At 31.0% G+C, this 26,435-nt stretch overlaps 12 protein-coding genes across 12 annotated transcripts; 9 read left to right on the top strand and 3 right to left on the bottom strand.

The window, feature by feature from the left end:
* The first annotated feature begins 3,734 nt into the window (after positions 1-3,734).
* Positions 3,735-4,757, top strand: BX663DRAFT_518560 (ribosomal protein L35A). The gene is made up of 3 exons (XM_051528883.1): positions 3,735-3,789; positions 4,237-4,519; positions 4,615-4,757. Exons 1-3 carry the CDS (start codon positions 3,776-3,778, stop codon positions 4,636-4,638), a joined length of 321 nt encoding a protein of 106 aa, XP_051380084.1. The 5' UTR covers positions 3,735-3,775; the 3' UTR covers positions 4,639-4,757.
* Positions 4,758-5,729: 972 nt separating this feature from the next.
* On the top strand, positions 5,730-7,456 carry BX663DRAFT_459081 (4-hydroxyphenylpyruvate dioxygenase). The gene is made up of 5 exons (XM_051523913.1): positions 5,730-5,840; positions 5,923-6,246; positions 6,309-6,398; positions 6,488-6,603; positions 6,666-7,456. Exons 1-5 carry the CDS (start codon positions 5,838-5,840, stop codon positions 7,333-7,335), a joined length of 1,203 nt encoding a protein of 400 aa, XP_051380083.1. The 5' UTR covers positions 5,730-5,837; the 3' UTR covers positions 7,336-7,456.
* A 380-nt stretch (positions 7,457-7,836) lies between these two features.
* On the bottom strand, positions 7,837-8,387 carry BX663DRAFT_440029 (uncharacterized protein; the record flags this gene model as incomplete). Its single annotated transcript, XM_051523372.1, has 3 exons — positions 7,837-8,011; positions 8,065-8,164; positions 8,246-8,387. The coding sequence occupies 3 exons, from the start codon at positions 8,385-8,387 to the stop codon at positions 7,837-7,839; spliced, it is 417 nt and encodes a 138-aa protein (XP_051380082.1).
* A 208-nt stretch (positions 8,388-8,595) lies between these two features.
* On the top strand, positions 8,596-9,273 carry BX663DRAFT_518551 (altered inheritance of mitochondria protein 19). The gene is made up of 4 exons (XM_051528882.1): positions 8,596-8,723; positions 8,787-8,880; positions 8,933-8,982; positions 9,039-9,273. The coding sequence occupies exons 1-4, from the start codon at positions 8,630-8,632 to the stop codon at positions 9,179-9,181; spliced, it is 381 nt and encodes a 126-aa protein (XP_051380081.1). The 5' UTR covers positions 8,596-8,629; the 3' UTR covers positions 9,182-9,273.
* BX663DRAFT_518543 (Tetraspanin family-domain-containing protein) lies at positions 9,228-10,536 on the top strand. The gene is made up of 6 exons (XM_051528881.1): positions 9,228-9,408; positions 9,475-9,502; positions 9,565-9,741; positions 9,816-9,850; positions 9,919-9,995; positions 10,061-10,536. Exons 1-6 carry the CDS (start codon positions 9,331-9,333, stop codon positions 10,470-10,472), a joined length of 807 nt encoding a protein of 268 aa, XP_051380080.1. The 5' UTR covers positions 9,228-9,330; the 3' UTR covers positions 10,473-10,536.
* A 114-nt stretch (positions 10,537-10,650) lies between these two features.
* BX663DRAFT_439976 (uncharacterized protein) lies at positions 10,651-12,308 on the top strand (the record flags this gene model as incomplete). The annotated part of the gene is made up of 4 exons (XM_051523368.1): positions 10,651-10,879; positions 10,995-11,249; positions 11,353-11,686; positions 11,804-12,308. 4 exons carry the CDS (start codon positions 10,651-10,653, stop codon positions 12,306-12,308), a joined length of 1,323 nt encoding a protein of 440 aa, XP_051380079.1.
* A 1,281-nt stretch (positions 12,309-13,589) lies between these two features.
* Positions 13,590-15,167, top strand: BX663DRAFT_518532 (succinyl-CoA ligase subunit alpha). Its single transcript, XM_051528880.1, has 5 exons — positions 13,590-13,738; positions 13,836-13,942; positions 14,021-14,570; positions 14,675-14,818; positions 14,911-15,167. The coding sequence occupies exons 1-5, from the start codon at positions 13,690-13,692 to the stop codon at positions 15,057-15,059; spliced, it is 999 nt and encodes a 332-aa protein (XP_051380078.1). The 5' UTR covers positions 13,590-13,689; the 3' UTR covers positions 15,060-15,167.
* A 253-nt stretch (positions 15,168-15,420) lies between these two features.
* On the top strand, positions 15,421-16,988 carry BX663DRAFT_554276 (uncharacterized protein; the record flags this gene model as incomplete). The annotated part of the gene is made up of 5 exons (XM_051531509.1): positions 15,421-15,488; positions 15,562-15,666; positions 15,724-15,870; positions 15,940-16,012; positions 16,092-16,988. 5 exons carry the CDS (start codon positions 15,421-15,423, stop codon positions 16,986-16,988), a joined length of 1,290 nt encoding a protein of 429 aa, XP_051380077.1.
* A 303-nt stretch (positions 16,989-17,291) lies between these two features.
* Positions 17,292-17,887, top strand: BX663DRAFT_439909 (uncharacterized protein; the record flags this gene model as incomplete). Its single annotated transcript, XM_051523364.1, has 2 exons — positions 17,292-17,621; positions 17,714-17,887. The coding sequence occupies 2 exons, from the start codon at positions 17,292-17,294 to the stop codon at positions 17,885-17,887; spliced, it is 504 nt and encodes a 167-aa protein (XP_051380076.1).
* A 168-nt stretch (positions 17,888-18,055) lies between these two features.
* Positions 18,056-20,569, bottom strand: BX663DRAFT_439994 (kinase-like domain-containing protein; the record flags this gene model as incomplete). The annotated part of the gene is made up of 7 exons (XM_051523370.1): positions 18,056-18,337; positions 18,425-18,621; positions 18,691-19,125; positions 19,306-19,466; positions 19,548-19,788; positions 19,991-20,156; positions 20,270-20,569. The coding sequence occupies 7 exons, from the start codon at positions 20,567-20,569 to the stop codon at positions 18,056-18,058; spliced, it is 1,782 nt and encodes a 593-aa protein (XP_051380075.1).
* An 844-nt stretch (positions 20,570-21,413) lies between these two features.
* Positions 21,414-22,153, bottom strand: BX663DRAFT_488583 (uncharacterized protein; the record flags this gene model as incomplete). The annotated part of the gene is made up of 2 exons (XM_051524828.1): positions 21,414-21,937; positions 22,117-22,153. The coding sequence occupies 2 exons, from the start codon at positions 22,151-22,153 to the stop codon at positions 21,414-21,416; spliced, it is 561 nt and encodes a 186-aa protein (XP_051380074.1).
* Positions 22,154-22,856: 703 nt separating this feature from the next.
* On the top strand, positions 22,857-24,550 carry BX663DRAFT_532475 (KRI1-like family-domain-containing protein; the record flags this gene model as incomplete). Its single annotated transcript, XM_051530460.1, has 3 exons — positions 22,857-22,992; positions 23,077-23,094; positions 23,169-24,550. The coding sequence occupies 3 exons, from the start codon at positions 22,857-22,859 to the stop codon at positions 24,548-24,550; spliced, it is 1,536 nt and encodes a 511-aa protein (XP_051380073.1).
* Between the last annotated feature and the right edge of the window lie 1,885 nt (positions 24,551-26,435).

Genomic DNA, 26,435 nt, shown 5'->3' with positions numbered 1-26,435 from the left:
CAATGCTGTATCTTAAATATGACTGTCAAATCTATACTTTCATATAACTGTACACACGTAGTCTCCCATATATGTATGCGCACCCTAGAAATATCAGTGTGTTAACCTAATTGACAATATAGAGTTTATTGGTCCCTCAAGGCAAAACCTTTTAAAATGAAAAACAACCTAATAGGAATCCAACCATTTGATATTCACTAGAGCCATTTATGACACTTGACAAAAAGGTGTTAACAGAACCTTGTTCAAAAGGGATTAACAATGATAGGGACACTGCCACAACTTTTAGTGAGCCTGTTTTATTAGCAGCTGAGCAAACCGTATCTTAGAAAAAAAAAAGAAAGAATAATATACCTGAAAAGTCCCCTGCTAATATCAATGCCATTGGTAACGTAAAAAACAGTTCCTTGAACTTATGTAAAAAAAAAAAAAAAAAAAAAAAAAAAAAAAAAAAAAAAAAAAAAAAAAAAAATGACAAATATGTAAAACAGATAAAAAAAATCATAAATGCGTATCATATTGTAGTCTTAGTTTAAAAAATATAATGGATGTTTTGAGTAAGCACAATAAGTATCATTATCACATTTTCATGGACAAGTGTAGGGTGCACTATTCTCTGTTAGTCGTAGATGCCATAAGCCAGCATGACTACGAACCGCTATTAATGAGCCCCCATATTCACTCTTTTTGAGCTCTATCGAAGATGTTGGTTCGAGATAAATAAAAAAAAAACAAGAATTCTTTTTGGAAAAACCAGACATGCATACATCTTGTATTGCTGAGCATTATAAACAAGTTTATGTTGCTAATTGCTAAAGACGGATGTGATATACAGAGGCTTTCTGGGATCGAGGAAATCCTCTGTGTTCTTAAGTTGAAATTTATCAAAGGAGCATAAGGTTAAAACGCACTTCATTACATTAGACACAATACTTCTGCAACGTCTGTGATTCACCTTTTTTTTTTTTTTTTTTTTTCGTCTAATTTCCATTTTTATTCTGTCTAAAAATTAATTTTGATTCGTCCAGAAAAAAAAAACTAACATCGTCTAAATTTAAAGCGTAAAAACTGTATTTTAAGTGACCCCCAACTATGGCGCATTAGCCAGATAGTCCCAATCCATAAAAAAGGTGATACTTCTGACCCGGGCAACTATCGACCAATTAGTTTGACCTCAGTATTCCGTAAAATTTTAGAAAAATGCATGCAATATGAACTAATTAACACCGGCCCCACGCTGGATGTAGCTCAGGGAGGCTTCCGTGAAGCTAGAGGGTCGCTTGACCAAGTACTTTGTCTAACCGAATTATGCCAATTATATCATCGTAAACACTTACATTACAATCCAGTACTAGCCTTTCTCGATATAAAATCAGCTTATGATACGGTTGATCGAAGTATCATTTGGGACGAGCTTTCTTCAAGTGTCTCAACACCTCTTTTAGCCCTCTTATACAACATGTTTGAAGAAGTTTCTGTCGAGGTGATTCTTAGCAACCATATATCCTCCCGTTTCCATCCAAAAACAGGCGTTCTACAAGGCTCTGTCTTATCACCTTACTTATATTCAGTATATATTAATAGTCTTCCAAATTTCTTACGACCAGCACCTCTCCTTGAAACAGACTTTAATGATCCTTCCCTTGTGGCGCCAAAGTTAAATTGCCTATTATATGCAGATGATGTGGTTCTCATTTCTGATGCTGATTCCATGCAGTCCCTCCTTACCAAATGCGAAGAACACAGCCTTTCTTTAGGTTACAGATGGAACCCTAAAAAGTGCGTTATTGTGAATTCCAATCTTACACCTCAAAAATACTACCTCTACAATAATGAATTACCCAATGAAGATTTCTTCCCGTACCTCGGTGTTCCTATTAAATCTGGTGGTGTCGTACATAAATCAGCACTTTTACAACAAAACATCAATAAAGCACTTGGAACGATGAGACAGCTTACTACCCTTGGTGTAAACAAAAATGACTTTGACCACCTTCTTTCAGCTCGTTTTTACGCCCAAATAGTTCGACCACAATTAGAATATGGATTAGCAATCACAACCTTCAACCTACGAGAAATCCGCTCTCTAGAAAACTGCCAAAATCAATGTATGCGTCAAATCTTCGGTGGACGACCTTTCACCTCAACCAAAGTAATGTTACACCTAACAAATTTACCTAACATGAAAGATCGTATTTCAATACTCCAAGCACAATTTCTTTTTAGATCCTCCTTTCTACCAAATGATGCATTATTGACGAAATTGCTACCATACATACAGTCTCAAACTAAATCAAAATGGTCCCAACTATCCAAATCTCCTCTATGGATATCAGTTTGCAATGAAAATCTTAACACTAAGTCTCATAAGGATTTTAGTAGGACACGAAGACAATTCCTACTTAACAGCTACCACTCAAAACTACAAGAAAAACATTCGAAACTTTTATCCCATTGCCGTAATAATCTGATTGTTGACCCTATTCTTACGATACCAATGACAAGAAGAGAATGGTTTCGTTGCGTGCGATGGCGACTTGGTTGGTTACCTCTTGGTAAACCCCAAGCCTGCCCCTTCCATCCAAACGAACTCTTCACACGCTCACATAGTTTTTCTTGTTTACATATGCACAACCGCCTTCAGATGCCCAAATCTATTGAAGATCCACTCTCTTATCTCTTGAATCTATTACCATCAACATTCTATACGAAGAAAGTGAAAAAATCAATTGATGCCTGGCTCATACGCTGGCCTTCTATATGTGCAATTCTATTTGAGATGGACTATCTAGCTCACTCCCAAATCCCTGAACCCTCCGACCATCTTGGTGAACCCTTTGTCAATCATCTTCTTTCAATACAAAAACGAATTTCTGATAATTAATTATCATCACTTATACATATACTTTAACATTTTCCCTTTTATCCCAAAAGGGTTTTTATTTCCTTTTTTTCCATAGCGATCTGACCAGGGCAAAACAGCATATATAAATGCTATGTGCTCATTGGTCATTTTTTAATTTTTTAAATAAAATTCTTTAATCGTATTTTAAGTGACCCATCTCGTTCCTCCTCAACTTGCTTCCACTGCATAAACCTCGTCGTCCTTCTGATTGTACGAGCTGGTATACTTTATGGCCTATTCTTTGTACAATTCTACATGAACTTGATTACTACTTCCATGATGAATTTCCTCCTGATCCTGTCGATCCTGGTCTCAAGCTATTGAATTGGTTATCCAAGTAATAGTGTGTGTCTTCCTGGTCACTTTGGTCTTATTTGTTTTTTTTTTTTAAATTGTTTCTTCTCACTTTTTCGCTTTTCCCCCCTTATATTTTCTCTTAATTCCAAAATACTGCTCTTTTCTTTTTCCTTCTCGTTTTCCTTTTTCCCTTCTTGTCCTTTAGGAAGGTTTTTATTCTTATTTCCCCTCTATAACTGGCTCGGGCAATATTGCGCATTTATTTCGTCGCTACATGCTCATTGCCAAAAAATTTAAAAAAAAAAAAAAAAAATAATAATAATAATAATAAAACTCAGAATTTAATCGTATTAAAAATTTATTAGCGTCTGAATTCAAAAAAAAAAAAAAAAAACAAACATATACATATAATGCGGTTCGATAACTGAGTTTAAACATAAAATGTTCCGGTATATTATTTAGAATATGATTGGTTGTACCATTCTTGCGACCTAACTTACAACAACCTTCAAGGAAGTATATGCTATCCCCCTTTCCCCTTCTCTATATTTCTTCCTATTTTAGATATTAGACATGGTATCCAACCGGTAAGTTGAATCCATCCATCCATAATGATGATGATGACTCTAGTTTCCTATTCTTTTTTTCACCCTCCCATGACATGTACAACAAAATCAACAACCATAGAGAGAGGATATGAAGAAATGTTATAGTTCAAGTTGTAATCTTTGAATTTTTATTTTCGATTGAGGAGATTCGAAACATTTAAAATGTATTACATCCGACAGTTTACAACTATTGACGACGATAATATAAGCTGTTAGACTTGATTAGTACACACATACACACACACACACACAGGAGATGGAAAAAAAAACAATTCAGTTATGATTTATTTATTTTTTTCTCTTCAAAAAAAAAAAATATGTCATGGAAGAAAGAAAGGAAGAGCAAGCTTAGAGTCATTGTTATTTTTTTTTATTTGTTCTAGTGTAGTTTCTAATATCAGAAAACCCATTTTTACTTTTAAATAGTCTTTACAGCAAGGGCCGTGTTTTGGGCTATGAACGTGCTAAGCGTAACCAAAACCCCAACGTCTCCCTCATCCAAATTGAAGGTGTCAAGACTACTAAGGATGCTCAATTCTACCTTGGTAAGCGTGTTGCCTACGTCTACCGTGCTCAACGTGAAGTCAATGGTTCCAAGATTCGTGTCATTTGGGGACGTATCGCTCGTGCTCATGGTACTAACGGTGTTGTTAAGGCTCGTTTCCGTAAGAACTTGCCTCCTAAGGTCTTTGGTGCCTCCGTTCGTGTCGTAAGTATTATTATTTTTTTTCCTTTATATAAATTGGGATTAATAGGTCATCATATTAATGCACATTACTTGCTTTTTTTTTCTTTTATCATTAGATGCTTTACCCTTCCAACATCTAAATAATTTAAAGGAAGATTACATGAAATTATAATTCAGTTTTTTGTTAATTATAAATTCTCCTTTAATTAAATGATGAAATTTTTTTATAAAAGAAAAAAAACGTTTTGTTTGTATTTTATTTTATGTGTCAAGTGTGTGTACACTTTTTTTTTTTATGTCGTACTTGTAAAAGTTTAAAGTAATGTCGTATTTAGAAAAAAAAATAGTGAGAAGAGTTTTTAAGGCATAATGGAAATAAATTCTAAATCTAACACGCTCGCTGAGCTTCATTCTATCTTGTCGTCGTCTTCTACTACACTAATTATCGGTTAAGCTCTGACTTGACAGCTGAAGAAAGATCATATTTTTAACACAGGATTTTTTTTTTAGAATAAACCTTGTGCGTACATAGCAATGACAAAAAAAAAAAGAAAAAGAAAACAACTACGCCTATGCCTTACGTGAAAAGGATTACAGAGTGACCATAATAAAAATATAAAGTCAAGAAACAAACAAGAAGAAAAAAAAAAATGAAAGGAACCTGCATAGTATATTCAATTTATAAGAATAAAGACCAGTAGAATAAATAAACGTGTGTGTGTGTGTGTTTTTTGGTTAATATAAAAGCTTCCTGTTAAAAAAAAATGACAGCTTACTAGCAAAATAATAATAAAAAAAAAACATTATTTCTAAATAAGGAAAATGGTAATATTATTTCCAGAAAATAGGATCAATCATAAATTCTGCTTTTAATATCGTGAGAAAGATGCAGTAAAGCGGTTTCCAGGAGATTAAATAATTTCAAGAAAATAAGGAAATAAGGAAAAAAAAACACACACATACACACACACATAATTTGCTTTATTTTACAGTAAAAAAAAAAAAAAAAAAAAACAATTGATTTCATTTGTTTGATACATTAAAAAAAAAACTATTGTTTATAAATTTATCATCGAAAATTTCGGTTATCAGCATTTAAGAGAATGTCAAGTGTCGTGGGAAATGTTATCTGGGACGAATATAAATTTTGATATATGCAGCTTTAAATGCGTCGTAGTAGTAGCAGCAGTAGCAGCGGTAGCAGCAGCCAGTTTTATTATTGTATCAAAAAAAAAAAAATAATAATAATATTTTATATATAAATACTTTCATTATTATTATTATCTTCATCTTTTTTCTTCTTCTTTTCTTTATTAACATATTCGTTACATTATTTACAATGGTAACTATTTAAATTTTAAAAAAGATAAAATAGATACATATACATATGTATTTTGGTTATTCATTTATTCATTCATTATTAGGCTCCAGCAGTAAATGGAAATTCAGCTTCTGAGACTAACCCTTATTCTGGTTTTGATCACCTTCGATTTACAGTTATGAATGCTAAACAAGCAGCTTCCTTTTATTGCACTAGATTAGGTTTTAAGCATATTGCTTATCGTGGCCTTGAAACTGGCTCTCGAGAAACGGCTTCTCATGTAGTTAAACAAGGTGATGCTATCTTTGTCTTTGAAAGCCCTATCCATCCTACTGCTCAAAGAGAGATGGCTCAAGAAATTTCTGTTCGAGGCGATGGTGTTAAAGATATTGCTTTTAATGTCAAGGATTGTCGAGCTGTATACAATGTAAGAAGAAGAAGAATAAAAAAAAATCTTTTTCATAAACTCATAGAAAATTATATATATAGAAAGCAATTGATAGAGGTGCTAAATCGATCAAGGAACCAGAAGAAATAACCGATGAAGATGGTACAGTGGTCATTGCTACCTTGGCAACAGTAAGTACATTTTAAATGACATCATTTAGCATTTGACTGAACATTTTATTTATTTATTTATTATTTTCTTTTTTTTTTTAAAAAAAAAGTATGGTGATGTTCATCATACTTTGATTGAACGTAAAAATTATAAAGGTCTTTTTTTACCAGGTTATAAATCTTCTTTTGAAGTATTAAGATACAAAGATCCTCTTGAAGATGTATTGTAAAGTTATACATAGTAGAAAAGAAGATGAAAACAATAAACTAACATTCCTCCATAAATAGACCACCTGTTCCACTTGGATTTATCGATCATATCGTAGGCAATCAACCAGATGGGCAAATGAATCCTATCGCTGACTTTTATGAAAAGGCCTTTGATTTCCATCGATTCTGGTCAGTAGATGATAAACAAGTCTTTACAGAGTATAGTGCACTTAGATCAGTTGTCATGGCAGATCCTGAGGAACGTATCAAGGTCCCTATCAATGAACCCGCTGTCGGTCGTAAGAAATCTCAAATTCAAGAATTTGTCGATTTCTATGGTAGTGCAGGTGTTCAACATATCGCTATCAATACAAATGACATTATCACATCTGTCACCAACATGAAGGCACGTGGTTGTGACTTTTTAACCATTCCTTCTAATTACTATGATTCCTTACGCACTAAACTTGTCACTCATAATAAAGTAGCCAAACGACCTATCGTAGAAGATTTAGATGTATTGCAAAAATTGAATATTTTAGTCGATTATGATGAAAATGGTTATTTATTACAAATCTTCACAAAACCACTTGAAGATCGTCCTACTGTATTTGTCGAAATCATTCAACGAAATAATCATAACGGCTTTGGTGCAGGCAACTTTAAAAGTCTTTTTGAAAGTTTAGAAATTGAACAAGCATTACGTGGTAATTTGACAGATATGGAGTCTGTCGTTGAAAATAAATAGTAGTCGTGTAGCTGCTTAATAATTGAAAAAAAAAAAAAAACGTATTTTTTATTTTATTTTATTTTAATAATGAATTCTATTTTGTAATGCTCTTGTATCTACATATTCCAAATCTACAACTCTATATCAATAAATTTATTAGTAAAGCATTCTTAAAATAAATACATAAATATATTCATATATAAACGAGTTCCAAATTTTACCCTATAAGTAAATTCTTAAATCTATTTACATGTTCTGCCATTTGATTTACTTGTTCTTGAGGTACAGATAACGATGTCACTTCAACGACCCAAATATCTTCTTGTTGCATGATTGGTATCAATGTTTCTACTTTTAGTTTTTTAGACTATAAAGGTTATTCATATTTTAGTGAATGCATTTTCAAAATTGGATGACTGTAGCATTTTTTTTTTTACTTTAAATAACTGTGTCACTGTAATTCTTAATAATTTATTATAAGCTAATAAATATCCCTTTTTAACTACATCAAAAGAGAAACTACATTCTATATTTTAGTATTTGTCTTTTCTCATAATAATAAATAAACTTAAACCTATATCCTAATGACTTCATAAATCGAAAAATATCTCCAGATAATTGAACGCGTGATATTGGACGTACTGTCACTGTTCTTGCACGTTGTGGTTCAGGATTACCTTGCAAACATAAAAACCTAGTTGATATATTTATTTGTACGTGGCAAAGGAGAGAGTTTTACAATTTTACCATTGTCTATATTTCATACTTAATTCTTTTTCATTTGTAATTTTTGATTGAAGTCGAAGAACAACATCATCATTACGTGCTGGTCCAATAGGTGTTTGATCTAATTTAATAAAATCAATATAACAATTCAAAAAAAAAAAAAGGAAGGGGGCGCACATGTATATGTAATTGAATCATTTACTTGAAGGTATAAAGACTAATTCATGTTCAAATAAATCAATGATGGAATTATTGCCACACAGACCAACAAGTCGTTGCAAGAGTTTTTCTTTTTGTTCTTCTCCCATAATAATTCCTTGTAGACTACATTCATAATTCGACATTTTTATATTATTATTATTATTATTTTTTAAAAAAAAAAAAAAAAAAATGAGAGAGAGAAAAAGAGAAATGAAATAACGTTTACTGCTGCAAGTCACGAACTGAGTCGTCTTTACTACACTTTTTTATCTGTTGTTTCCCCTGAATGAAGAAATAAAATTTATTTCCATAAGTGCGCCCCCTAGAGAGTTGTGTAGTCTGAGTTTTTTTTTTTTCTTTTTCTTTTTCTTTTTCATTTTCAATCATGACAGAAAAAGCCAAGGTAGAGGAGAAAGCAACAACATGGATTGATAAACAATCAAATTCACCTTATCCTATTTGGGCACTTTCTGCGTTAAGTAATATAAACATGTATAGATGAATTTCATTGTCTATTTATTAAGCTTTGCTATAATAAATAGCATTAGCCACTTTGCCTTTATCGATCAGGAAAAGCCCTGGTATACCTTCATTATTTCAAACAATAGCATTCTCTAGTATATTTGCAGGAGCAGGGTAAATTCGAGTATTTATATTCATGTATGTATTTATGTATCTGTTTCTATAGTTATGTTATTAATACAGGAGATGCAGAGAATGGATCTGGTATTTCTACAGGTAAGAAAAAAGATATATGAATGATGATGCTTTGGAACTTATTTTTATTATATTAGCTTGGTGTTTATCTTGGAGTTTTTTAAATGCAAAGACAGCATTAAAATCAATGAAGCCTGTACCCATTACTTTATTAAGTGCAGTGACTTTGAATACGATTATATATGGGAAAAGAACATTAAAAGTGAATGGTTATTTATAATCATTCTATGCATTTTTATATAATAGCACAAAAGTTACATATTGTCTTTTTTTTTTATTATTTTTATTATTTTTATTATTTTTATTTTTTTTATTTTACTTTTTTTTTCAGTTTTATTTTATTTTATTCATTTTTTTTTCTAATTTCTTATGATGGATGGTCGTTTAATGTATAAAAGATCTCAACGATTACGTGAACATGTGAGTTCACTTCATCTCTTAATTATGGTAAACTTCTATTTTAATACTTGCCTTGTCACAGAAAAATTGATATAGTCTATATTCATATATAAGCTTATAGGGCTCGTTTTGATATCAATAGGTATAATAATAATAATAATAATAACTGTTGTTGTTTGTTAAAATAATAAATGGAATATTTAGGAGCTTATATCATTGATTCTTCTAATATCAGTAAAACAATTTCTATTGGAGCATTTATAGTTGGTGGTTTTATTACATTTATATCCTTCATTGGCTTTTTTGGAGCTTATCTTGAAGATATTCATCTTTTAAATGTATATAATATCGTTACTGCCTTACTCTTCGTTGTAGAGCTTGGTAAGTTGAATTATATAATTTGAATTAGATTATAAATAGAGAGAATACTTTTCTTTTTTTTTTAAAAAAAATAGTTATCATAAGACTTGCTTATATCTACAAGACAAAAGTAAAGCTATTATCCCTTATAACATATTATAAAATAGATAAACTACCAATAATCTTTTTATACCTTAGTTGACTGAATATGGAAGTCAAGCTTGGGATTTCTTTATAACAAATGATTCTAAATTTATATACAACTTTGAAGAATCGTAAAAAAAAAAGAACATATATATTGAATTGTAAAGTCATTCCAATTAACACATTATTATTATAGATTGAAATGCTGTGGATATAATTCAATCAAAGATAGAGCAGTACCTGATATGACATGTTCTATTTTGTTAGAAAGTAATGTTGGATGTAAAGAGACAACAATAACGTTCATTCAAGGCTGGCAAAATTGGATTATTACCAGTTTAATTATTTTAATAGGCATTCAACTGACGATTTTATTAATGACAATAATTACAACATTTTTAATTAAGCAAGACGTAAAAAAAGAAGAGACATATTTATCTTTATTATCACCTAGTCTACAACAACCTTATGCTTCCTATTATTTTAATAATGGAGAAGAAGAAGAAATTCGTATAAATAATAATACTAGTTTTTATCGTCCAAGAACAGCATCTTTACCAAGATATGGTTCAACGATATTAAAAAAAAGCAAAATAAATCCAAGTTAAAAGCCTGTTTTATTTGTTATCTAATTTTTAGCACTATTTTTTTATTTATTTATTTATTTTTTCCCTCTATTTTTAATATTATTATTTATTTATTTATTTATTTATTTTATTTTATTTTATTTTTATACATTTATTTTATTTATTATTTATTTTTTTTTCTTTAAAGAATAATTTATAAATGTCTTCTAATAACTACAATACATCAGCAAATGATATACCTTTATTAACAACTCCATTCTTACATTATATACCTACTTCTCCTCCTTCTCAAGAATTAGATTTTCATTTACCATCTCGTACTCCTCTTCATGGTATTACTGTTGCTGAATGGGCTGGTTTGAAATCTCTAAGGCAGCCAAGCAATACTAATAATAATGATAATACCAATAATACCAATAATAATGATAGTAAATTAACAATTGATATTTAATAATAATCCTATTTTTTTTATACAAATATTAAATATTCATATATTAGATGCTATAAATAATAATCTGACAACAACAACAACAATTAATTCAGTCAACATTTCACCATGTAATAAATCGATTATATCCAAAGATTCTTCTGAAGACGATAGTAATTGGAAAGATGTTTATCGAAATATAAAATGTATGGATCAATTATATGATGCTTCATTTTATTCATGGTTAAAATCAGAAGAAAATGTATTAGTAACAGCCATGTATTTACATCGTATTGCCAATGAATATCCTCTAGTACGTATCATAAATGCCCTTAAATGGCTTATTAGTGATTGGAGACTAGAGAGTATCAGTACTTTGGTAAGACATGTGACCATAGATTGGTGCGATGAAGCAGGTAACTCTTTGAATACTATATCAAAAATAGATGTATATCTTAATGACATATATTTTAGGTGATCTACGGCGAGCCCATCTTTTATGTCATTTAACTCATAGTTGGGCTATTCAGTATACAACTACACTTATCACAATGGTGTTGTCTTCTGCTCCTTATACAACAGCGGATAGTATTCAAAGAGAAAGATTTTTAAGGGCATTCACAAAAGATTGGGATTTTTCTAAATTATCTGAATTTTTCATGTATTTACAAAGTCCAGCTAATATTGATTATAAAGTGAAATGTGTTATGCTTCAAGAAGCCGCGAGAAGAGAAAGAGAGACATTAGGTGCTAAAATTTTGAGAAAGAAGAAAATGAATTCAAATCACTGTATAGCAAGTACATCATCGTCATCATCATCGTCATCGTCATCTACTACTACTACTACTACTACTACTATTACTAGAATAAATGATAAAGAAAATGAGGATACTATGGATATATTAGATGATTCATCTTCTACAAGTAATAATCGAAGACATCATCGTCGTACTTCTAGTAATGATGTGAATGATATTAAACGCTTAAGACTCTCTACACCTGATTTAGACCATTCGGATAATGAAAGTAATATTTCGACCTCTACAAATACAATGACAAACACTGCTACCACTACCACTACTCCTAATAATCTTCGTCGATCAGCATCTCCTGATTTACGCAATACTAGTAACCCTGGTAATGAATTATCACATCTACATTTATCAGATGATACTACTGAACAACCAGATCCAATACCTTCTAATGAAATGTTTATGAACACTACAACATCGAGTTGTTGTTACCCATCTAATTCAACAACTACTGGCTCAACTACACAACTTGCAAGGCATTTAAGAAGAAGAAGATCTAGTTCAAGTAGTGGTTCAACTATAGTTGAATCAGATATCATGACTGTAGATGATTCAAATAATAGAAAAAAGGGAGGTCCTTCTTCATTACAATCTCATTTTACTGAAGAAACCATATAAATAAAAATTTAAAAAGAAAAAGAAGAAAAAAAGGGGAGGGAGGAATATTATTTTAAGTGTGTTTATATACACACACACACACACACACACGCATACACACATACATACATGTAAATCATCTTATAAAAAGAGAAAGGAAAAAAAATATTTACCTTATGAAATATAAGTTACTTTTTTTTTTCTTTTTATCAATAAAAATAATTCGCTTTTGTACTTTCCTCAAGGTATTTACTACATTGACTACGAAACATTCCAAGTAATTATTTAAAAATAATAAGCCAAGACATATTTGTTTCAATAACTTTAATTCATCTTCTTTTCTCATTCTATTGATAGAACTAGAAGCGTGATAAATATTCTTTTGTTGAAAGCTTTTTGATTTTCATCATCAACCATGATAAGCTACAAAAGCGTCTTTTCTCCTCCTCTCCCCCGGATCAGCCGTACACGGTCTCGACTGCTTAATATCGTATGACCTGCCATGCTACAGAAAGCTACAAACTGGAATCGAGTATTGGCTTTTTTTTTGCTTTCGGGTTTTTCTTGTCACAACTTGCTTTTCAGACATCTTTTCTTTTTCTTTTTTTTTTTTTTATTTTCTTTTTTTTTTTTTATTTTCTTTTTTTTTTTATTTTCTTTTTTTTTTTTTAGATGAAGAAGAGGGGCCTGACTTTGACATAGGATTGGTTTATATTGTTTCTTTCTGCTTGTTCACTTTTACCATCAATTCATTGTCCTTGTTGCGTATTGAACTTTGCTTCTTTCTTTTCAGTGATAAGCCTTTTTCTGCCTCAGGATATAGAATTGGGTGTGGCATTATTACTTTCTTTTTGATGATAAGAACACCATTTTTTATTTGTATTGCTTTGATCTAATTCTTTTTTACCAATCTTCTTCTTTCTATGACGTCTCCAATGGTTCATGAGCGAATTAGTATTTTAACTTTGCGACTTATAAAATTTAAGGAGAACGAATTCGAGAAAAAAAAAATACTTAACAAACTCATTGTAATATTTTGTTAAAAAAAAAATAGGTTCAAATTTAACATTTAAAGTAATTTTTCTTTTATGCAAAATAAATAAATAAATATTTATAATGGTGTATAATCCTCTTTTCTTACTATTATTGACCTTTTGTCAGGTAAACAACCACTTTTATATGAATATTATTTTTTATTTTATTTTATTTTATTTTTTTATTTTTTTTTTTCAAAATAAGCCCGAATTTTCCCGGCTTTAAAACAACGTCACCTTTTAAGGTTCTCCACAGAGTCCATTTTTTCCCCCTGATTTAAATATATTAGTTTTTATTTTATTTTTTCATTTCTTCTTCTTCTTCTTCTTTTCTTTTATCATTTATAATACATCAAGCTTCTTTCATCATGTTCTCGGCTACAAAAACTACTTCTGTATTACGTTCAACTATAAACAGTAAGTTAATAATGGAGAAACCCTTTTTTTTTTAAAGAAAGAAAAAAAAAAAGGGCAGCAGCAAAATAATGTGGGGTTAATTTAATTTTGAAATTAGTTGCTCGTCGTACATATGCTAATAGTAGTGGATATGACTCTACTTACAAAAACTTAATAATCAACAAAAATACAAAAGTAATCTGTCAGGGTTTTACTGGTAAACAAGTAAGTCATTATAACGAATAAGATTACGTATTATATATTCATTAAATAAATAAATAAATAAATAAACAAAAAAAAAAGGCTACTTTTCATTCCCAACAAGCCATTGAATATGGAACCAAAATGGTAGGTGGTGTATCACCCAAGAAAGCAGGACAAACTCATTTAGGTTTACCTGTCTTTGGTTCTGTTCGTGAAGCAGTCGACGCCACGAAAGCAGATGCCTCTGTCATTTATGTACCACCACCTGGTGCAGCAGCTGCCATTTTAGAAGCAGTTGAAGCTGAAGTTCCTTTAGTGGTTGCTATCACAGAAGGTATCCCTCAACATGATATGATGCGCGTAAAACAAGCTTTGATGACTCAATCCAAAACTCGTCTTGTCGGTCCCAATTGTCCTGGTATGATTTCTGCTGAGCAATGTAAAATTGGTATTATGCCTGGCACTATCTTAAAACGTGGTAAAATCGGTATCGTCTCTCGTTCAGGTACTTTGACATATGAAGCTGTTCAACAAACAACCGATGTAGGTCTTGGCCAAACACTTTGTGTAGGTATTGGAGGTGATCCTTTGAATGGAACCAATTTCATTGATTGTCTCAAGGTCTTTTTAGAAGATAAAGAAACCGAAGGTAAACAATAGGATGATTTATGGGTTTTTATTTTTTTATTTTTGGGTTGTGTGCTTTGAAAGTAAACACGTTTTTTTTTTCTCCCTGTGTGTGTGTATATATAGGTATTATTATGATTGGTGAAATTGGTGGCACTGCTGAAGAAGAAGCAGCTGAGTTTTTGAAACAATACAACTTGTCTAAAGAAACACCTAAGCCTGTTGTTTCCTTTATTGCTGGTTTAACAGCTCCTCCTGGTCGTAGAATGGGTAAGTGTATATGCATTATAAGAGTAAAATAGATTTATATGTGAATATTGATTGTTGTTGTCGGGGGGGGGAAATGAAATTATCTAATTCAGGTCATGCTGGTGCTATTATTTCTGGTGGTAAGGGTGGTGCTAGTGATAAGATTGCTGCTTTAGAACGTGCTGGTGTTCATGTTACCCCATCACCTGCTAAGTTAGGCGTTACTTTATTAGAAGCCATGAAGAATGCTGGTTTGGTATAAAAAACAAAAAGAATTAAAAACCAAAAAGGAAATTAAAAAAAAGTGTATTATACTATTTATGCTTGTATAAATAATAAACTATTATTCTATGTTTGATTACATAACAAACTTCTTTTCACATGTATTGATCCTTTTTTTTTCCCATTGATTTTTGTAAAAAATTTATCTTTTTTTTTTTTTTTTTTTTTTTTTTTTTTTTTTTTTTATTGTTGTTGTTGTTGTTGACACTGGCTGTAAAATTTTTTATATTTTTATTTTTTATTTTTTATTTTTTTTTTTTTTTTTTTTTTTTTTTTTTTTTTTTTTTTTTTTTGAAAATTTGTTCTTTTACCTTCTATACCAGTAAAAAATTAGTCATTTCATGTCTTATCCATTTGAGTTGACATCTCAACTGGTCCCTATTAATGAACAACAAAAGACAACTCTTTGGTAAAATTTTGGATTTATTCATGTTTTTTTTTCAAGGAATAATTACTAAAAATGTTGTTAATTATTCAAATAGGATGGGTGAGTTGGAACAATGGCAAGACGAAGCTTATATTCAACAGTTGTGGTTCAATCTCAATGAAAAAGTCATGGTCAAAGTCATTAGAGACAAAAATACTGGGTAAAAAAAAAAAGAGGGGGAGCGTATAGAATTTAGTATTTAAACATTTTATCTTAGTATAAGTGCAGGGTATGCTTTTGTTGATTTTGGTACTGCAGCAGCCGCAAGACATGCAATGAATACTTATAACGGTGTATTAATGCCTAATTCACTTAAACCTTTTAAGCTTAATTGGGCTTCTGGCGGTGGCTTAATTGATAGAAGGTACATATAATATCTATTTACAGAGCTATACCGTAGATTTTTTTTTTAAAAAAAATTTATTGTTTTTAGAGAGGATAGACAACCTGAATATTCTGTATTTGTTGGTGACTTGAGTTCTGAAATCACAGAAATTGACCTTTTGGTAAGAAAGAAATACAGAGATGATATATGTATAAATATACTTATAAACTTACCTTCTTTTTTTTCCACTATTTGTAAAGACTGTATTCCAGTCTCGTTATCGTTCTTGTAAATCAGCCAAGATTATGACAGATTCGAGAACAGGTATGACGCGTGGTTATGGATTTGTTCGTTTCTCGGATCAGTTAGATCAACAAAGAGCCTTGATTGAAATGCAAGGATTTTTTATCGGTTCTCGTCCTATTCGTGTATCAGTTGCAACACCTAAAAATCGTAATAAAACTTGTACCATGTCACCTACCCCATCTTTAACCTCACCTAATAAATCACCCTTGACTTCCCCTTTATTACAACCTCCTGATACAAATACAACCGTCTTTGTTGGAGGATTATCGGCCCCTATTCGAGAAGATGAATTACGTCAATACTTTCATCATTTTGGAGAGATTGTCTATGTAAAGATTCCACCTGGAAAAGGATGTGGATTTGTACAGTATGTTAGCCGAGCCTCAGCAGAATTGGCTATTCAACAAATGAATGGATATCAAATCGGTAATTCACGTATACGTTTATCCTGGGGTAGATCTCAAAATGAGAAAGCGAATATCATCGTTCGACCCACTCCTACCACTACACCTAGTATGCTTTATAATACTATCATGTATCCACCCATGATGCAACAGTCATCCTCTATTCCTAATACGTCGACCCTTATCACTCCTACTCATACTACCACTACCACCACTACTACTACTACTGCTAATATTGGTTATAATAATACGAATTTATTTTCTTATGGTCAAATATATCCATCTTCCGATCATCATTTTAACAATTTTCTTACTGCAAAGACTGACTGTTTACTTGATTCGACTGCAGAAGAGTTATTTAATTCAGTAACAAGAACCTTATTGGATACTGATGAAGATAGGAAGCCCAATGTTAATTGGAGATTAAATCAAATCTATGCTCAATAAGTTTTGTTTATATATACATTCTATACATGTATATTCTATATTTATATATATACATATATATCTGTTGTACTTTTTTTTTCTTTCTTTTTTTGTTATCTGCTTTATGTTATTATTTTTTATTGCATATTATAATATATTTACCCTTTTTTATTTTATATTAAAATCAATGTAAAAGAAAAAAAAAAAAAAAAAAAAAGGAAAAACTTGACAAAATTTTATTGGTTTACACTCTTTTTATACATGACAAATCTATTTTTTTCTTTTTTCAACTTTTTTTTTTTCTTCCTTCTTTCCTTTATCATAATGTCACAAAATCTCATTAACGCTAATCCTACAGTTTATAATACAAAGTCATTTATCCGTAAAGAGACAGACACAGAATATGACGATAATGTAGAGGATCCCATTGATGAACAAGAAATCTTTGATCTCATTCGTTCCATTTCCGATCCTGAACATCCCTTGACACTTGAACAACTTAATGTCACTCAATATGAACATGTGGTCGTTGATAATGAAAATAACAAGATCTTGATTGAATTCACACCTACCATTCCTCATTGTTCTATGGCTACCTTGATTGGGCTTTGCATTCGAGTTCGTTTATTGCGCAGCTTACCAGACCGATTTAAGGTTTAAACAAACAAACAAACAAACAAAAAAAAAAAAAAAAAAAAAAAAAAAGCAGGAAACGTTGATAATGATTATTAATATACATATTTTAGGTCGATATTCGAGTACGTAAAGGAACTCATCAATCAGAAGGAGCAGTGAATAAACAATTAAATGACAAGGAGAGAGTCGCTGCTGCATTGGAAAATAATCATTTATTAGAAGTTGTTAATCAATGCTTATCTACTGCTAGTCTTCGTGGCAGAGACATGATTACTTCAAATTAAAATATATATATTACAAGAAAGAAAAGAGAAAAAAAAATTATACATGTACATATACATATAATAAATATATATACATGTATACGTTTATATATATATAAATATTCATATACATATCTATTTATACATATATGGATATTATCATCATTCCATTCATTAATAAAATAGTGGTTATGAACATCCTTTTTCTGTACTCTCTTCTTCCTCTATCACATCTTCTTCTTCTTCTTCTTGTTGTAACATTTCTAATCTACGTGTTTCTTCAATTAGTTCAATTATATCTTCTGCTGTACCCACAGAACGTAGAAAATGATGCTTTAATAACGTTTCTGCATCTGGCCTTTCTTCTGGATTCTCTATCGTACATAATTTCAAAAAATCTTTAAATGGTTCTGACCATCTATCTGGTTCTTTTAATGGAGGTAAACCATTTGATACAATTAAAAATAAAGCCTATATAAAATAGATACAAAAAAAGTAAGTAAAATGAACATAATAATGCATTCTCTCTCTCTCTTTATATATATATATCTATTTTACTCTTAAAGGCGGGTATTCTACATAAGGTGGATTGCCTTCTGCCATCTCTATTAAAACCACTCCTAAACTCCAAATATCGATTTTTGCATTATAGTTTAATCCTTTAATCACTTCTGGTGCCATCCAATAAGGTGTACCCACAATTGAATTACGTTCAGGTTGAGATTTTGAAAGCTGAGCACAATGTCCAAAATCAGCTATGAGATAGTAAGAGTAAGAAAAGGAGGATGAAAGATTTTTTTTTATGTATGTATGTATGTATTTACCTAGCTTAATTTCGCCCCGTAAATTTAACAAGATGTTATCACTTCGAATATCTCGGTGTATACGATTGAGTCGATGAATTCGACAGAGAGCTCTCAAGATATCTCTTGCCACACGTGCAATTTGATCCTCACGCATACGAGGTTGTAATGGTTCAATCGAAATAATATCAGCCAAAGAAACATCCATGCATTCCATCACAACCCAAATTTCTTCTGGGGTGGTATAACAGGCAATAAACTCAACCACATTCGGATGTCGACTCATCTTCATCGTTGTCAACTCGTTTCTTATCTTGCTTAGTTTCTCTTCTGCCTTGTGGGGAATCTTTTTGATGGCAACAATGCGTTTTGTACTGGTATGTTTAGCGGCATACATGGGTCCTGATTCACCTTCTGCTATCAATATAAAGTCGGTATATAATGTATTAGGGTCTGCTGCATCCAATAAGTCATCTAATATGTGAATGTGAGTGTGAGTGTAAGTGCGGGAGTTAAGCAATGAAGATATCAAATCTTCACTCCTTATCTCTACTTATCATTTATTTACTATACTTCACTACTGCTTACCAATAAAATTCGAATTTAATGCTAAATGTGAATCAGAGCTTGTATGACTAACGGAATTCATAAAAAGTGAAGAATCGTCTATTTCAGGAAGGGGTGGTATATCAATAGAGGATTTAAATAAAGATAAATGTAATAATTTAGATGATCTTGCTCTTGAAGGAGGTGCATAACCTATTGGTAACGTCATTTCCTTCTTTTCTTTAAACTCTCTGTCTCTGTCTTCTTCTTCTCCTTCTTCTTCTTCTTCTACTATGGTATGATTAGAAGAAGATGAAGTTGTAGAAGATGACAGCTGCTGTTTATTATCTGACTGAAGTGAATCTGGCATTCGAATATGATGCATCAAATTCTCAACTGTTTTCCGGTTATTCTGAACGACTTCTTCAGGCACACCTGAAGCTAATAAAATCTTTTGCCATTCAAGTGGTAAACCTTTGAAACCATATTTACCCACTTGGACATGAATGTTGTGTTGTACATTGTATGGTTTTCCAATTAATGTAGGCGTTTTCTGTGATGCATCTGAATCACCTATTAAAGATCATTAATGAGTTTTAAGTTGTCTTTATAAATATATGTATACATATAATGAACAAGAAATGTCTCTTATTTTAAGAACATAGAAATATAATATTCACTTTTTTTTTTCTATTCATATTTTCTTTTTTTTTCTTTTCTTTTTTTTTTTTTACATAGATACAAAAAGAAAAAAAATGAATTACAAAAACAAAACAAAAATAAGGAGACATTCCTTGTTCATTTCTTAAACATTGCTTTAAAGGGAGGGGAATACTTTTACATTCTGGCTTAACTGGTGAGGGTACAAGATGAGGAGTAACGTAATGTGTATCTAATATATCATCGCTTGGTAAATTTGATTGCCATACATCGGGTAATCCCTATATGCATATATAAATATATATATTTATATGTATATAATATATATATGTATACACATATATGTATATATATATTACAAAAATGAAGATCTTATCCATGGTTACTAGCTTACCATGTATTTCCCACTATCTCTATTATATTCTACATGAATGCCATGTTCAAATTTAGTTGGTTTACTAATGTCCAATATTTTCTCACCAAAAGTAGATGGATGACGATTCGAAGACTTTGTCGACATTTTAGAGGATAGAGAGGTTTCAGACTTATTGTTTTGTTTATATAATTTTATACTAGATAAGGTAGATGATGAAGTCATTTTACGTAAACTCCTTGTAGATGATGGTTTTTGAGATGGTCGTCTACTTGACTGATAATTGCCATGGCTACTGGGCGTTGCTATAGTATTGCCCATCTATTTTTATAAAATATATATATATGTGTGTATATATATATTTATATATATATGTATTTTTTTTTTTAAAAAAAAGGGGAGGGGAAAGGAAGAAAGGGTAATGCTTATATAAGGGTTAAGCAAACAAACTAATAAAAAAAAAAAAAAAAAAAAGGAATATAATAATAATAAAAATAATAAAAATAATAATAATAATTTTATTTGGTAAAAGATAACATTGTCTTACTAGATGAATGAGACAATTTGAAAATTTTTGTAAGTAGTCTGGGATTAAAATTGAGACTTTGTGGTAATAGTTTGAGAAAGTGATAAACCAGTAGACTATTTTTATTCCATGAAAAGCAACTTGATATGCATATATCTTCAAAGGAGGGAAAGTCACTTTAGATATATACAGTGCTCTCAATGTCAATAAACGATCCTTTTTTTTTTAATATTTGCATCTTTGATCATGCTCAATAAATGAATTTTCTTTTAGCCAATAAATACCATCTGATTCCTTAAAGAAAGAGGGGAGGAGGAGAGTGTGTTTTAATAATTGATTCACAATTTAAAAGTGTGTGTGTGTTTTTTTTTATGAAAGAAACTAGTGGACAATTCCAACTGTGATCATGAATCTTGGTTTTAAGGTTGATTACAGATCAAAGTAAATTCTACGGGAGAAGAATGCTCTTCCTTCTTTTAATATTATTTTATTCGATTTAGGAGACTAATTGAACACATGATTGGGTATCTGATATTTTTATTTTTTTACAACTGGATAGTATTTCACAAAAATGAGTATCATTCTTCATAGATAACAAGTAAGTGAAATCTTTTATGTTTATCAATCGAGCTATACTTTTCAATTTGCTCTACATGCTTCAGTCAGGTTCAAGCCATGTAATCTTTGGCGGCATTCATCAATAAGATTGTTGTTGATTGAGGTTTTGTGAGTGTCGGCAACTTCCAGATTAGCAGGGTAAATTACTTTTTGATTGGTACAAATAGCATTATATACCCGTTCAGCTAGGTCGCGTTTGACACCAGTTCGGAAAGGGAGGTCTGGAAATTCAATTGTGTCAGAAGGCCTCGTAAAGAGATAGCGCAACGTTTTTGGCTTGAAGTTGGCTCCAACATGATTCTCTATAAGCATCTCAAAGCTACGCATGACTATTGAGATTAGTGTGCTATACTGAATGTTGGGGAACTGTTGTTGCCTATTAAAATCTTCTTCTATTTCATTACTAAATTGTAAGAAAGCTTCAGTGATCTCGGCATCGGCATTCTTTTCTTGACCAACAAATAAAGCAGCAAAGTTGTATAGTTTTTTGTGAGTCAGTTTTGGTACAGCCTTGACCAATAATTGATGGGTATCAGCATAAATGACTAAAATAGGAGAAAGGGGATGTCATTTAAGTTTTCATTCTGTAGAATCGGTAGATAAAAAAGATATACATATATAAAAAAACAAAACAGTGGGTTAATCTAGATGCTTGTGTGAGTGTTTATTCAATATAAACTGACTGAAGAACTTTATTGATCCAACATGATTTCCTTTTACATACATTTATCGTTACTTGTTACTTGTATGAATGTAATCATTTGTAATTGTCGGTTTTCTGATCTGCTATTATCATAATATTGGTACCTGTACTACATATGGAACCCAATATTACAGAGCATAAATAATGATTGTAACCAAGACTTGGTGGTTCTAGGTCTTTCTTTCTTACAAATAATAAAAACCCTACATTCTACGTATCCTAATCACTTTACTTGGCTTTATTATTTCAAAAACGATAGTTCACTCACTCTATCAAACTCACAGAAATGCTCCTTATTGCCTTAAGTAATTCGAATCTGGGATGATTGTTCGTTCTGGGATCATTTAAGTTAGGTGAATCATATCCTAATTTGGATGATCATCTTAGTAGTCTGATAGTCTATTAGTGGCCTTTCTTGTTAAATGGAACAAGATTACAGCTTCTTGTTTATATATATACATTCGCCCAAAAAACTAAGCGTGTCTCAATATATCCCACTTTCATGTTGATGCCCCATTTTTGCATTGGTGTCCCAATCCAATTTTGAAACGACCCATTTTTTTCTCATTGGCCCAACCTAGTTTCTTTGACTGTAATAAAATAGACCCGTTATTCTCCTTATTAGTTCAAAGAAAAAAAAATACTTTATTTTATTGGCTAATAGAATAATCCAGTAATTTTTTTTTCTCTCTTTTTTTTTTGGAAAGAAAATATTTTTTTTTATAATTTTTTTTTTTATTCGAATCTAGATCAAAAAGAAAATGGGCAAATATAAAGAGAAAAAGGAGAAAAAGGAAAAAAAGGAAAAAAAGGAAAAAAAGGAAGAACAAGAAAACATTCCTTTAAATATTATTGAAAGGAGTGATCCTTCTGAAGACTATAAAAGACCTGAATTATGTAAGTTGAGATTTGGTTTTAATTGTTGGATCCAAATTCTAATATTTTTTTTTTAAAAAAAAAATAAAAATACAAATTCAACAGTGCAAAAAGCAATTGAAGGTAAATAAACAAATGAAAAAAAAAAATGCAAGTGTTTAGTTGTAGATCATGATCTAATTTCTTGTTATATATAGAGATTCAAGCCGAAATTGCTGAAAAAGAAACAGAGAGTAATGACGCTGAAGTTGAAGAATCAAGTTCAGAAGATTCCGATGAAGAAGAAGATGATGACGCTCAACTGTTGACCCCCGCTGTTGATTCTCAAATTTTCCGTACCATTGCTGCAATCAGAAATAAGGATCCTCGTGTATATGAAAAAGATGTCAATTTTTTTGATGATGCTACCTTTGAAAAGACAGTCAGCAGCGAAAAAAAGGAACGCCCTGTTACCCTTAAAGATTATGAACGTGATATGCTACTTAAACATGGTGGTTTTATAGATGAATCAGAAGAGCTTAAGAAGACAGTAAAGACACATGAACAAGAACAAGAAGAATTAAAGAATGCTTTCAAAGCAGCTGCTGAAGAAGAAGAAGATGATGAAGATGATGATGACGATGATGGATTCTTAACCAAGAAGATTAAAACGGATAAAGAAAAAGAAGAGGAAGAAAATGAATATCATAAATTCTTATTAGAACATATGAAGGATGATGAAGTCTCTAAAAAGACCTTTGAAGAATGGAGTAATTACAAAGATAACCCTAATATTGATCCAGATGATGCCTTTTTAATAAACTATGTCTTAAATCGTGGCTGGGTAGATAAAGCTGGAAACAAGACAGATGCAGACTATTTGGAGGATATTGATAAAGATAAGGATGAAGAATATTTGGATGACGTAGATAGATTTGAAAGCAAATATAATTTTCGATTTGAAGAAGAAGGTTCTTCAACTATTCAAACATATGCTCGTGAAATAGAAGGTACTGTACGTCGTAAAGAAAGTAAAAGAGCAAGAAGAAGAGCAAAACAAAAGGCACATAAAGAAGCTTTAAAGGCACAAAAGATGGAAGAATTAAAACAACAAAAGAACAAGAAGATGAAAGAAATCCATGAAAAACTCAAGGAACTTCGTGATATTACAGGCATCAATGCTTCTGGTTTAGAGGGCATTGATTTAGATGCTGACTTTGACCCTGCTATGTTTGATGCACAAATGAACAGTGTCTTTAACGATGACTACTATGAACAAGGAGAAGCGGATGCTCTTGTAAAACCTGTATGGAATGATGATATCATGGATGCAGATTATCTTCCAGACCATGAAAATCAAGAAGGAGAAGCTACTCCAGTACCATCAAATGAGATTCAAGAAAAAAAGGAGAAATTCCAAAAGCTAATGGATGAATATTATTCACTTAACTATGAAGATGTGATTGGTGGTGATGTATTTACTAGATTTAAATATACAAAGACTGAACCAGAAGATTATGGTTTAACAGCTGAAGAAATCTTATTAGCAGATGATGCTGTATTAAACAAATATGTTGGTATAAAACAACTTGCGCCGTAAGTAGTGTCTACTATTATTTTATTTATACTTGACATATTTATAATAATTTTGCATCTATTCTAGATATCGTCCAGATAAGAAGAAAGCACGTGAAAAGAAATTATTCGAAAAGAATAAGGATGTTAAAAAGAAGGATCTCATAAAGCATATTAATAAGGTTACAAAGCAACTTGAAGAAGAAGAACAAAGAGAACGAAAGAGAAAAAGAAAAGAAATTGAAAAGAAAAAGAATAAGAAGAATAAGAGAGCTAAAACAAAGTAAATAAATGATGTAATATAATAAAAATAAATAGAGTCTTTTTTTTTGTTTTTCGCCTTAGATTTAAAGGGGAGGGAGGCTAAAGACACTTGAATAGTTTTCATACTTGAATCATTTAATATGAGTGAATCAAGCGAAAGAATGTTTTAGTGATTAAAAAAGAAAAAATATCCTTATCTACAGTCTATATAAAAGAGATCATTATATGAAAAGGGAAATTTCATACATTTGAAGTCATTCATTAAATTCAAATCTTGACGATGTTCATTTAAATACATTCACTATCAACATGCTATAGTCTATTAACACTAATTAAACATCAAAGCTCCCCCTTCTCTCTTTTTTGTTTTGAAAGAAAAAAAAAAAGGGTATGAAACAGCATTTATTAAGAATATCTACAAATATTAAATTTCTATTAATTGTGTGTCAGTCTAATGATGATATAAACTACTAACTTTATTAGACTGGATTCTAAGTCACTTTTGTTTATGTTGAACCTTTTCATTGGTCTGTTGGAAATAAAAAGGTTGTCATGACTAAGAGATATGTTTGTTGATTGATTTGACAAACAAGTCACTAACACGGATTAGGGAGAGAGAGAGAAAAAGGAGAACAAGCTCATATATTAATAATGCACGTGCATATAGGTTGCATATAACCTTTTATTAAAATAATATGACATGTAATACTTGTTCTGAGAACTCTCTTTATTTATAATAAGGGAGTTTCATTTTGTTAAAAATTAGCCAATCAAAGATCTGATATATTTTATTTATTTTTTATTTTCACACGTACATGAATTATCTGTTTTCTCTCTCTTTCTCTCTTTCTCTTTTTTTTTTCTCTCTCTCTTACATACATACATACGCACACACACACACACACGCATACACACATATATACCAAATAACATTAACAACAAATTAAGTTGCATGCTTATATAATGTCAACATCTGTTTCTGAAATTAACGACGATGTTCAAAAAAAACGTGAATTGTCCCCTTCTTTAAATGACACTACGACATTGTTAAAAAAGAGTCGTATGGATACCCTCTTTGATACTCCTGTACAATCTCCAGAAGAAGAAGCCAAATATAGTTATATAGGCGCTCAATCGCCTGTAAGAGATACCATGTCATCTAATTGGACTCCATCTAGAATGAACGCACCTATGGTAGATAGACATTCTAGTTGGTTAGATCGCAACTATGGTTACAACCATTCTCCATCAGATCATTTAAGAAGTAACAATAATAATAATCCACAAGAAGGAGGGTCTAGTGGAGTATTTCATGATTTATTTGGTGTTGAGCATAGAATAGATGATGAGGATGATGAGGATGAGGATGAATACGATTATGTAGAGGCCTTTGATGTTGAAGACGATGATGAAATGCGAAAAGAAAGAGGAAGCAGTTTATTTCAACGTTCTCTATATAATGAACTTTTATTAAATAGTAATAACACGCCAATAAATCCAAAAGAGAATAATATACCAAGAAGAAATTCCATATTTGCGTCTATTTTCGAAGATGACTTTGAAAGAATAAGTAAAGATCAACAAAAGTCTGTTATTAAAGAAGAAGAAGAAGAAGAAGAAGAAGGAGAAACAGATAATTATGAAGA

This window comes from Cokeromyces recurvatus, assembly GCF_025118155.1.
Source record: "Cokeromyces recurvatus strain NRRL 2243 chromosome Unknown BX663scaffold_25, whole genome shotgun sequence".
NCBI lineage: Eukaryota > Fungi > Mucoromycota > Mucoromycetes > Mucorales > Mucoraceae > Cokeromyces > Cokeromyces recurvatus.
Note: the sequence above shows the minus strand (reverse complement) of the source record. Positions and strands in the feature narration are given on the sequence as shown.